The sequence below is a fragment of the Zeus faber genome, assembly GCF_960531495.2.
Source record: "Zeus faber genome assembly, chromosome: 6".
NCBI classification, from domain to species: Eukaryota; Metazoa; Chordata; class Actinopteri; order Zeiformes; family Zeidae; genus Zeus; species Zeus faber.
Genome location: NC_137201.1, coordinates 12,248,842 through 12,261,350, shown reverse-complemented (window position 1 = coordinate 12,261,350; position 12,509 = coordinate 12,248,842). Strand labels below are relative to the sequence as shown.

The 12,509-nt window shown below is 45.4% G+C and overlaps 1 protein-coding gene across 1 annotated transcript; it reads left to right on the top strand.

The window, feature by feature from the left end:
- The first annotated feature begins 330 nt into the window (after nucleotides 1-330).
- On the top strand, nucleotides 331-10,795 carry herpud1 (homocysteine-inducible, endoplasmic reticulum stress-inducible, ubiquitin-like domain member 1). Its single transcript, XM_080002665.1, has 8 exons — nucleotides 331-659; nucleotides 1,755-1,832; nucleotides 3,048-3,125; nucleotides 3,594-3,850; nucleotides 3,998-4,108; nucleotides 5,428-5,805; nucleotides 8,548-8,704; nucleotides 8,798-10,795. Exons 1-8 carry the CDS (start codon nucleotides 504-506, stop codon nucleotides 8,978-8,980), a joined length of 1,398 nt encoding a protein of 465 aa, XP_079858791.1. The 5' UTR covers nucleotides 331-503; the 3' UTR covers nucleotides 8,981-10,795.
- The last annotated feature ends 1,714 nt before the right edge of the window (nucleotides 10,796-12,509 follow it).

Here is a 12,509-nt window from a genome sequence, read left to right as displayed (position 1 = left end):
TTTGTTTTTTTTATGTTTTGTTAGCATGTGTTAAGTAGCTTGTAGAGTATAGAATGAAAAAAAACCCTCCGATTTGCTACGGGCGCCCCATGTTTTTCTTTCCCGAAAAACGAACAACGAAACACACCCCGGAGGGTGGGCCCTGCGGATTTGGGATTTCCGAGTTCCGCATTCCATTAGAACGCAGCGGAAGACTCGGCTCGGGCGATATGACGCCGCGCATGCGCACAGAGCGCGATTTCTCCCCCCCCCCTACACCACCCCCCTCGGCGGCCCACGTCAGAGCGGAGCAGCCAATCGGAGGGAGCCACAGTGTGTTTGGAAACAAGGTTCCTGCTGAGCTGGAGCTCGTCGCCTCCGCCGCCTCCGCCGCCGTGTGAGGCAGGAAGTTCCTCCGCTGCGCCGACCTGCCGCCGTCAAAGTCAAGCGGTTCCGCCGCGAAAGCAGCTGTGTGATCGCCCGTCCGCAAATTGATATAATTCGCGACAAGAACCGGGGGGGAAATGGACCCGGCGGCTGGTGTACGACAAAGGGCCGTCGCTCTGGTGATAAGAACGCCGAACCAAGCCCACGGAGACCAGACGGTGGAGGGAGTGGACCCGCGGTGGACCGTGGGGGAGCTGAAGCTCCACCTGTCCTCCGTCTACCCCTCCAGACCCGTGAGTTCACAGTACAGCGGCAGAATGGCTGGACTGCCACGACGCACACACACACACACACACACACACACACACACACACACACACACACACACACACACACACACACACACACACACAGCGTTAGCAACGTCGAGTCAGCTGGCAAAGTCACTTTCTATATAATTGTTTATGGTGATTTATGACTGTACTCTGTTATATGCACATATTACACGTATGAAACTTGACCAGTCAAATGTTGATTGATTTATCGTGTGTGTGTGTGTGTGTGTGTGTGTGTGTATATGTGTGTGTATATATATATATATATATATATATATATATATATATGTGTATGTATGTATACATGTGTGTGTGTATACGTGTGTATCTATATATGTTTGTGTGTGTGTGTGTGTGTGTATATATATGTATATATGTGTGTGTGTGTGTGTACGTATGTATACAGTACAGTGGTACCTTGGCTTACGAGTTTAATTCGTTCCGTGACAGAGCTCGTAATTCAATCTGCTCCTATAGCAAATACATTTTCCCCATTGAAATTCATTGAAATGCCATTAATCCGGTCCAGCCCCCAAAAAAACACCCCAAAAGAGGTTGTGTAGATCATTTTTGCCTTCTCGCAGATGATACCCTCCGTCACTCTATTTCCTGCGAGCTGCTTCTCCGTCAACCACACCAACAGCAGATTCTCCATCTTTTCATGGACAGCGGTCCGCAGCTTAGACATTATTTTAACGCCCTTGGCTGGCGTAATACCCTTTATCGCCTCCTTAATAATTTTATATATGTGACTTATTTACTTGTCCCTGACGTAACTTGTGGTCCTGCTGTTGCATCCCCGAGCCGCGGGCGGAATGAGACTCTCCCGAGGAACGAATGGAGTTCCTGCTTGTTCTTGTCGTTTGTCGTATTCGGTGTGAAGCACGGTTTAGACACAACACACAGCTACAAACGCGGCAGGACTCAAATCCGAACCCGCATCCACTTTGGTCTGGTCTGGTCTTTTGGAAACACGTTCTCATGCCTCTGGATGTTTTGAGTAATCTCAAAATGTGTCCTGTATACACAAGCGTTGTGCTCTGGTCCTTCCAGGCAGTGAGTGAGCAGCGGCTGATCTACGCTGGGAAACTGCTTCCCGACCATCTGCTCATTAAGGATCTCTTCAGACAGGTTGGTGCAAACAACTCATTTTGCTGTATTTAAAGAGGAACTATTGAGTTATCAGGTTTATATATTATATTATATTATATTATATTAAATTATATTATATTATATTATTGTTTGACATATATTTTTCTCTCTCAATACTTTATTTAGCCCTGAAGGGAAATTGCAATTGTCTCACATCAAAACAGTAGGCAAAATAATAATAATAATAATAATAATAATAATAATAATAATAATAATAATAATAATAAAGCAATTCAATAAGAAACAAATGGAAAATAAATAATAAACAGTTAACTACACATAATAAGACATGGCTATTTTGTCACTAAATCCAGTGACAACAGATATAACATAAGAATAACACAAAATAAAAGTGTGTGTGTGTGTGAGAGAGAGAGTGTGGGGGCCTAAAATGGACACTAAACAAACAAAACAAGCGTCAGATAAAATGTATTGTTTCAAGGGTTTGACCGGGCTTCCTCGATGGACCGTCTCTAAATACAACATTAGAAAACATATCTGACGCTTTTCACTCGCTTTAGGTTTTCCTCCGTCGTTTTCCATCGTGAGCTATCAACCCGCCGTCGTGTTTTTGTTTGTTCCGTGCGGTTTTGTCCCTAATTCCCCACAGAGGCTCGTGTTTCCACAGAGGTGGGGGCACCATGAGCCGACACAGACACTGAGAGAATTCCCAAAAGAGCGGCCTAGAAACACCCCTCGAGATCCGCATTTTCTCCCTCTATTTATTGAAGGGGGGAAAAAAACGCTCCCGCCACAGATACTGTAAGTGTTTGCGCTTTCACACTGCCTCGTCTTATTTTAAAACGTTCTGGCCAACACACCGGGATGTCCGTTTGACCTTTTGTGTTTCGACAACCCGGCGACGACTCATCCCGCCAGTCGCGCAGACACCGTTTGCCGAACGAATCCTGGAGTTCCACAAGTTCACAAAGAGCTCCTGTATCTTCTGTCAATGTCAATCCAGCCGGCTCATTCCCACCCTTGTGTTTTAACTATTTGACCTCAGATTAGATCGGGGGTCGTTTCCGTCCTTGAGGAGCTGCAGACGTGCGTGCGTGTGTGCGTGCGTGCGTGTGTGTGTGTGTGTGTGCGTGCGTGCGTGTGTGTGTGTGTGTGTGTGTGTGTGTGTGTGTGTGTGTGTGCGCGCGCATCCCTTTGTGGTTCCTAATCAGCCGTTTATCTCCGCCGCTCCAGACTGATTGCGTTCCCACGCTGCACCTGGTGTGCGCCGCCAGGACCACGGCCCCATATCACCCGGGAGCCATACCAAAGGTAAGGGTGGCCGCCTTAAATCGCATAAAATCCAAAATAAAATGATTTCAGGGGCATACAGTAGACTGCAAATTGTTGATATAAAAGATATCTTACACCTGTCCGTGACGCAGCTTTGCATACAAGGTTACTAAAAATTCAATATCAATGCAATGCAAGAACACAGTGAACATTACAAATAGTCAATAATGAATCCAAAACAGCTCTCAGCACTGCACTTACACCATTTCAATGCTCAGACTTTTCCTGGCGGATCAAAAATAAAATAAAATAAATGTCTGTCATTAATGTCAATCAGCGATGCACGGAGTCACGCCTATTATCTACACACAATCCGAATGGTGCGAAAGTGTCGTGTTAATGTGTTCATGAGGGCTCGGCACGGCCAATTTCGAATACTAATAGCATTAAAAATGTCAAAAGGTCACCACAAAACCGACGCCTCCCTTACACCACCCGTCTACACAGGTTAGACAGGCACTGCAGGGACAGCCGTCGCCTGGTTCCTCCTCCGCAACCACTCCCGCTGCACGGAGCTCCATGTCCGGCCCCGACCCCGACCCCAGGCTCGGCTCAGCCTCCGCCTCCCCCACTCAAGACGCCCCTCCTATGGCCCAGGCTCCCGATTCCTCCCCCAGTGTCTCCCCCTCCATCCCAGAGCTGAGACACAGAATACCAACACCAACACCAGCTTCAGGATCTCCCTCGTGGCCCGGCACACCAGCGTAAGTCAGAGTAGTGGCTTTCTGAGCTTCAATTATTACTTCAGTTTTTACCCCCTTTTGGCCTCAAAATGGAGGTCAATGGCATGTAATATGTTTTTCAAGGCTTTTGGGTGGTATTTGGTAACAGCTGGGTCTCTTCTCCTCCAGGCCGGGTGGAGGAGAGATGGCCAGTCCCACCTTCCCCACCTACTCCCTTTACAGCCCCCAGCAGCTGCTGTGGCTCCAGCACGTCTACGCCCGGCAGTACTACATGCAGTAGTGAGTATATTGAAAAATTAATGTTAATATTTAAAAAAAATGTAAATTCATTTTATCGTGCATCACCAAAATTGCATCACGTTTGGATTTGAATTCCCAACGTGGGAATCAAGTCTGCAAAACATGTTTTGAAAGTGTTTTTTTCCTGAAAATACCACTCCCATGCGTTCGAGCCATTCTAACATGCGTCCAATCCACCCTGTCTGAAAACAGGCTGTTTCAATGGGAGGAGCCACCCTCCCAAGGCCCCTAGTTCTGAGCCAAAAGGGGTTTGAGCTTTACTCTGGATTCCGTTGCGTTTCTCATTTCTCTGTAAACTTCCACTGATTTCACCTTATCAGTACACTTAACTCTGTTTCTGAACCGATTTGAGGGAGAAATAAGCAATCCATTTGCTGAATCTTCACTCCTATTAGAACTACAAGGACTCAGTTTAAAGTTAGTTCCAAATTTCACCGCGGTGTCTGGAGCGACACACAGCTTGGAGCACCGCGGGTTTTGGGGCTTTTTTGTTTCATTTTTACGGAAAGGTCGGAAAATAAAATAAAAGTACAATACAGTACAGTCCGACCATGGACACACACGCACAAAGAGAAAAAAACACAGCAAATACTGACATTTCCATCATCTGCAGTTTTGTCACGAACAGTTGGTTTAACTCCTACTTAATTCCTCTTTCTTTTATAAGATTTGTGCTGGTTTCTGCTGCCAACAACAGAGCCCTTTCCATGATAAGCTCTTAGCTACGATGCAAGACGGTCCAATCATGCTCCAGGGGTGGGTGGAGTTCCTCAGAGGGAGGTGGTTCTACTGAAGTGACATGTATTACTACAACGACGTATATTCGGGCAGCAAAGCTGGAAGGCTTGTTTTAGGGAATGTTTTCCGAAGCAGACAGCTCAGAAAAAAACCAACTGGGTTGTCTTTTTTCACAGTTTGTGTGTAAGTAGACCCATCAGAGACCAAAATATATGTGTACAAGCACTGAAAAAGTGAGTTTTGCACAATAGGTCCCCTTTACATAAAAGGGTATAAGCACTTGCTCTTGAATGTACTTCAATAATTAAAAGTCCTTGTAATATTCAGGGCCCTGATGTAAAATTGTCTTTATACGGGATGATGCAATTTCATTTGTTCAATGATTGCTTTCGGCTTTTGATGTGTATAAATCTAAATCCAGATTTGTTTTTATTTTTATTTTTTAACTTAAGTAACACAACTGTTAGAAATATAGTAGGGATGTACTTTGTTGCATCTCATTGTGGCAAATCTAGTTACATTTCCAAATCCCTGACCAGAACTTTTTGTTCCACTATCAGCCACGCAGCTTTGGCGGCAGCGAGCTCCACCACTCCGACACCGACCGCAACCATCGGCCCGCACCCGCCCGTCCCCGCCCACCAGGCCCCAGTCCCGGCCCCCGGGCTTCCCAACCCCAACCCCATAGACAACCTGCCGGCCAATCAGAACCCGGTGGGGCAGGACGCCCCGTTCATTGACGCCGGCGCGGCCAATCAGAACATGCGGATGAACGCGCAGGGCGGAGCGGTGATGGAGGACGAGGAGGAGGCAGATCGCGACTGGCTGGACTGGACGTACTCGGCCGCCCGGCTGGGCGTCCTGCTCATGATCGTCTACTTCAACTCCAGCCTGAGCCGCTTCCTGCTGGTGATGAGCACGCTGCTTTTCATGTACCTGTGAGTGAAGCCTCTGACCCGCCGAGCTTTTATTCCACGCTTTTCAAATGCCTCAACTCGGGCATTTAGTACGACATTTCCAAAAACACTGCATCGTTTCAACGAGGTGAAATCACACACACGGCTGAAATAAATTAAAGCCCTTTACTGTAAGTGAAGGAAATCCACGTGAGACTTGCGACACCAGGGCCCGACACCAGGGCCCGACACCAGGGCCCGACACCAGGGCCCAGTAATAATTAATAATAATAATAATAATAATAATAGTTTGCCCAATTGCCCTGGGCAGCTAGATTTGGGGCATTGTCAATCATCTTGTGCGGTCAGGTTGCCCTGTTGTCAACCACATATGTAAAAAATGTAATAAAATAAAAATACAGTCGCATACCTCTTGTATGTTGAGAAATTCTGCCAAGTAAAGTTAATTATCCTTGTGCATGGATTTATTCTGTCAAAAATGCTGAAACAATTGAGAATATTTAAATATGGGTTATAACTATATAGGATCGTTGCCACTCAGTTATACATTTTATAACGGAGTCGCAATTTATATTTGACAGCCTTGATGTCAGTCTTGGCAACCAACAGCCAATGCATGGTTGCCAATTTTGCAACCGCTTCAGGGCCAGACACCAACTTTTAGAGGTGGTTGCCAAGTTGGCAACCATGTGTCAGCTTTCGGTTGCCAAGGCTAATAACATGGTTGCCGAATTTCAATCCTTTTATCATTGCGTGAAATCAATAGAAAGACCAATAGTTTTCTAAACAGATGGTGAGGTATACCACACAGGTTGGCTGTGAGGCAACCAGTTCAGAGACAAGATGGTTGACAATGGCCCAATTGAAGTTGCCCGGGGCAACTGGGCATCCATCACAGTCGAGCCCTGTACTTTTAAACATTAGTGTCGGCCCCTGCAACGCTACGTCGATGCCCAAACATCTGATACGTCTCAAACCTCCTGTTAGGTAATATTAAAACGTATTGAAGCCTCACCTGGTTTACCAGAAACAACTTCACTGCTTACTTAAAAATCAAAATAGATAAAGGAAATGCACCGTCTTAATGGAACCTCAGTGCCCCAAATAGCTGGAATCGATACCAGGACGGAACAGCGAAGCTCTTCTGGTTTCAATGGCGCGTAGGGAAGTGAAAGACTGGAGAGCTGCACCTATCCTGCCGTCAGGGTGTATTTGGCACCTTCCTGTTTATTTAGCAGCAGTTTGGCATGGTTTTAGATGGGGTGACATCTGCGTGGCAGGGTCTGTGCTTCCTGTGGCTTCTTGTTGCAAGGTGCTATTCAAATGAGCTTGTTTTCATACCGTTAATCATCTTGGAAGCAAACAGAAAAATGTTTTTACATTAAAAAATAAAATAAAATAAAAATAAAAAACTGCCTTAACAGTTTACACCTGCTAATGTGACACTCTAAAACAAAATTAGCCTGTTTTTATTTGGCTCTGACACCTAAAGCAAATTTTATTTTATACTGAAGTTTTAGTTTTCTCAAAAGCGCTATGTCCATTTCACTCTTCCACACAGTGGACAATAGAGTTTGGGGAGGGCTGCGCCCGACACCTTCTCTATGTTTCCGACCTTGTCGCTGTTGTCTTATCACCAGTTGAGGCCATGTTGTTCTTTTTCTGCACATGTCCTGGTCTCACGCGGTTGCATAACCCTAACCCCCCCCCCCCCCCCCCCCCCCATACACACACACACACCATTAAGCGTGGTCCTGGACACACACATTCCATTCTCCAAGTGTGTGTGTGTGTGTGTGTGTGTGTGTGTGTGCGTGAGAACTCGATGACATGTGGCACGCTGTGTGTACTTTGCTAATGATTATTCCTTCAGCAGCAGCCGGGACGTTACTTTTTAAATGAAACGGGACCAAACGTTAGAGCCCTATTCTCACTTTCTTATTCAGACTTAGTTTTTTCATCCCCCCTCCTCTCCCTTCTCTCTGGAATGTAAACAGCGCGGCGCGTTGGTGGTTCTCATATGTAAACTCTACTGGAACGGTGTCGAAACAGAAACCTTTTATTCAAATTCAACAAACGCTGGCGTCACCTGTCGAATATCTGTTTTAATACGAGGATAAAATGGAATTCATCAAAAGAGACTTGTTTTTTGTTTTTATTCTTTATTCTCCGGTTGTGGTGTTAAAATGGATTTATTTATATCTATATATATATATATATATATATATATATATATATATATATATATATATATATATATATATATATATATATATATATATATATATATATATATATAAAAAATAGGTTCTGTCGTGGATTATTACACATAACTATATAGGATATTATGTACAATGGATGATCATGAAAGTGAAAATGGTTCTATGTATTAATGACCCAAAAACTAAAGTGTGTAAACAGTACGGCCTTGCGATGAATTCAAATGTAGACAAAAAGCTTTCCGTGAACTTATTGGATACAGTGAGGCAGCGGTTTTTGACTTGTTCTAAACAGGGATCCACCCGAGTGCAGAGTTCTCAGCCTCTGCCATTACCGAATGCCAATCCCATATTACTCACCCTTTGTACAGATCGGTGGCCCCATCATAGAGATATCAAAGCGAGGTTTCAAATTCACCGCTGTCCTTCCAGTAGGAAACGAGAGCGGAGTTCAGTCGAAACAAGGGCCACCGGCTTCTTGCCTCCATCCGGAATTTATATTCTGTCTGACCCCGCTTACCCGCTTTTTCCCTCTTCTCTGCAGACACACGGCTGGATGGTTTCCCTTCAGGAGGAGAGCAGCCAACGCGCAGCAGCCACCGCCGCCGCAGCAGCAGCAGCAGCAGCAGCAGCCGCCGCCGCCGCCGCCACCACCAGAGGCCCTGCACAACCAGCAGAACCAGGACAGAAACCCAAACCCAGTAAGACTCTTGGAGCTCCGCACACTTTTGGAAGCGTCAATGCATTCGTCCAGTTTAGTCATTCATCCGTTTGTCGTACTCGTCCCTTTCCAGGCGGAAGTGCCCGCTGAGGGAGAACGGGAGGAGGCGGCGGGGGAGGGACCCGGCGCCCCGGGACCGTCGAGGGCCGTCCTGGTCCCCCCGCACCGGGTGTCGGCGGTGTGGACGGCTTGGCTCTTCTTCAAAACCTTCTTCTCCTCGCTCATACCGGACGCACCGCAGGGCCTGGCCAACTGAACGTCGCAGACCAAAAAAAAAAAAGTAATACCCGGAGACCGTGATGGGTTTTGGATTTCCTTTCTTCAACCGGATGTTTCTGATCAGGCTTGAGCCAGTTCTGCTGTGTTTTGAGGAACCGGGGCCTCCCTGAACCAAATCCAGGAAGGCAACAAAAGACTAACATGCTACTCTTATTAAAAAAAAAAAAAAAAGGCCATAAAGAAAGGCAGCGGTCAGATTAAATCTACACTTTCTAGAGTCTTCCTTATAGTACCAGTGTCTTGGACAGCAGCTGCTGGACAATGTGAGGAGCGGCCCGCTCATATGAATTATGAATCATGAGAGAATTGAGGGGGGCGGGGGAAGTTGAAACACCAGCACGGGGTTGGGGCAAAGGCTGCGACCTGTCGAAATTCCCTAAGTGGACAGCAGGTGGCAGCAGAGCCAAATTCAACTCCGGCCTCAATGCAAATAACAGATGTAAAAACTCCTTCAAACTCCCTCCGCTCAAGCAGCACTTGGCCGATTTAAGATTCACAGAAGCAGAAAAATATCCACGTTTAAACGACAAAACACGCCAAGCCTAAATAATCACCCGATGTGCAATAACTCCTTTAACCTTACGAGTCTGTTCTTCGGTCATCATTTTATACAAGTTTATTCTCAACATAAGATTCCATTGGTTAGAAGTTAAAATCCCGTACGCGCAGGCCGCACAATGTCGCCGCAGAAGTTTCACTACAGGGAAAAAAAAAAAAAAAAACAACGGTAAAGTGAATCCCCTTTGAGCCGGGCCAAAGAGTTTATTATTAGTTGATTAGTCTGTAGCCTGAAATCTTTTAATTTGAAGTGTCCGGGCCTAACAACAAGGGACATTTAGACAACATAGCTGAGAATAATAACTGGTTTGTAATGATTTTTTTTGTTTGTTTTAAATCAGATTAGGCATGGTAACCGCAAAACAAGCCTCATGAGAACCTGAGCAGGGTCATTATGAAACCTGTTGGAGGGCGAGCTGAGAGTCCTCTTCCTGTCAAAGCCTTGGCTGTTCTTCAGACTGTTCATGTCAACAGCTTCAAATTGCTCCTGTTTTTGTCTTTTTTTGTTGTTTTGTTTTTTTTAACCAAGCTTTGTTATTAGTGTGGATGTGAAAATGCACCCTAAAACGGAATTATCCTGTTGTGGCCACCTTTGAGCAATGACCACTAATATAACTTATATATGAAGTATATTCCTCTATAATTAAATTCTCAGAACATAAGACTGTAATTCATATCTAGTGTGTGTATGTAAAACGAGGCTTGACTATTAAACTAAATTGTTACCAAAACCAAAGGCTATGCATGGGTTATGTATCCTAATCTGTCATAAAGAAGAACTGTTCCGTGGCATTATGGGAAAGATATTTCCAGATTGTATTTGCTGACCTTTGGGAATTCTGTTTTATGGGTGGATTTTCTCAATAATGGGACAGTTTAAGGTATTGGATTAGCAAACGTAAGACTTGAGTTCTTTCTGACAATGTGTTTGTACATATTAACATTCTGTGAAATAATTGGTATAATTAAGAATCCAATCATGTGTACGTGTATAAAAATTGTTATTATAATGTATCTACACATAGCACTTTACAACTTTTATCCTTATGAAAGCGTCCTTGCATAGAGAGGGTAATAAAATACTGTTCTACTGCTCTTCATGTGGAGACATCTATCATAACATTTGTTTTAAAACTAATCATCACTGTATTGCGGGGGTGGGGGACAAAAATGTCAGATGTCACGGGGTCCAATTTTTCAAAACTCAAAAGAGTTTTAGTTCCAAATCTAATAAAGTGCCAAGAAAACTACCCCAAAAAAAAAAGTAAAAATGTAAGTGTGGTTATTTGTACTATTCAGATGAAGTGCATGGCTGCGGACCAACCAGCCTAGCGCCTGCGACATTTGAGAAAGGCAGCCTAACCTGCAGCTCTAGCGCCATCTCTACTCTCACACTCCGCATTCAATTCAAGGGTAATTGAGGGTCACGTGACCCTTTCATTGAATCAGGCGTTTCCTGATTACCCAAAGAGCTGGAGTATCTCTTTTGACGTAACCTCATTTAGGCATTTTCCGTGGTCTTACCTGTAACTCCCTTTCTGGGGTGGAGTGAGTCGTGTGGCCGGGTTTGAGTGATGGGCTCTAAAACACGTGGTGCGCGCCGCTGAATCCCAAGGCGCTTGGAATGTCGCGCCTCGAGGGCGGGGCTGCGTGGCCAAACGAGCAAAGAAAAAATGATGAAACCTCAGATGTACAACAATAAAGGCGCACGCATCATATTACAGTATATCACCGAGCAATCACAAGTACAATATGATCAATGATCCGCCTTGCGTCTGCAGGGAGGTAAAAGTGGCCACGACATTGCTGAAAACGCCGTATTGGGGCGTTTAGCCGAGAGCTTATGTTATCAGGCCGCCATGAGATAGACGTCCCAGTTCACTGACCCTGCTCTGGGCATTGCTCCGTCTGTTGGAATCTTCTCTTTACCTGCTTCCGGCTTTCCAAGAACTGGAAATATTTCATAGATCCAAACCCTGGGTTAGGGGCGAGGCCAAAAATGTCGGAGATAAATTGCTTTTCAGAATGGCCAAAAATATATTTTTTAAGAGCTGTTCTAAAGATTGGAATGTGGTTATGGAATAAACTTAAAGGGGACTTATACACCTTATACATTTTTTATTTTTTTTGTGGAAAATACCACTCAGATTTGGGGGAGGGGGGAGTGGTCCACTCCGCGACACTCGCTGTATGGCGCTTCTTTGATGAAGAGAAAATGAAATTGATCTCAAATAAAAACTGTTTTTATTCGTTTTGTTTTGGAGGAACGGGGCGCGGGGGACATGGTCGCTCCCTTTTGTTAAAGGAAAAAGAAAAGGCCAATTACCTCACAAGCCACCCCTCATTTTACGAACCCGCCCGACGCTATTTTTTCCCAGCCCCATGTGATGAAAAGTAACCATCTGGCAGCACCGGTTGTGCTCCAGCTGTGGGTGGAGTCGCTCAGATGGAGGACGGTTCGCATCAGAATCACTCCCTCGGTGAGGTCGATCAGGGCACCAAATGTGAACGGCTCGTTTGAGGAGTGTTCTGAAATATGGGCGGCTCACAAAAAAAACTGACTGGGCTGTCGTGTTTAGCAGTCTGTGTGTTAGAAGGCCCGTCAGAGACATAAATGCACGCGCACAAGCCCTGAACAAGTGAGCTTTGCATAATGGGCCTCCAATTGGGAGAAGAAGACACTTAGCTACAGCCTTTTCCTCTGTGACATCTGCTCTCCGGCCACAAAACGTCTCGTCCTTCCTAAATGACCCGTTTACTGCCTTGCTATTACCTAATGGCGCGCCATCTAACCTCCTCTGGACACACACACACACACACACACACACACACACACACACACACACACACACACACACAGGGCCATAAACTGCAATGGGTTGGAAATGGTTGCCTCTTTCACACAATCCTTTGTTGTCTTTCCCCCGACCCACTTTCTTCCCTCCCAT

Excerpts from the sequence above, each read along its gene's own strand:
- herpud1 (XM_080002665.1), top strand. The coding sequence starts at position 504 with ATGGACCCGGCGGCTGGTGTACGACAAAGGGCCGTCGCTCTGGTGATA. Across the intron at positions 3,851-3,997 it reads TCGTGGCCCGGCACACCAGC|GCCGGGTGGAGGAGAGATGG; the intron begins GTAAGTCAGAGT and ends CTTCTCCTCCAG. Across the intron at positions 4,109-5,427 it reads CGGCAGTACTACATGCAGTA|CCACGCAGCTTTGGCGGCAG; the intron begins GTGAGTATATTG and ends TTCCACTATCAG.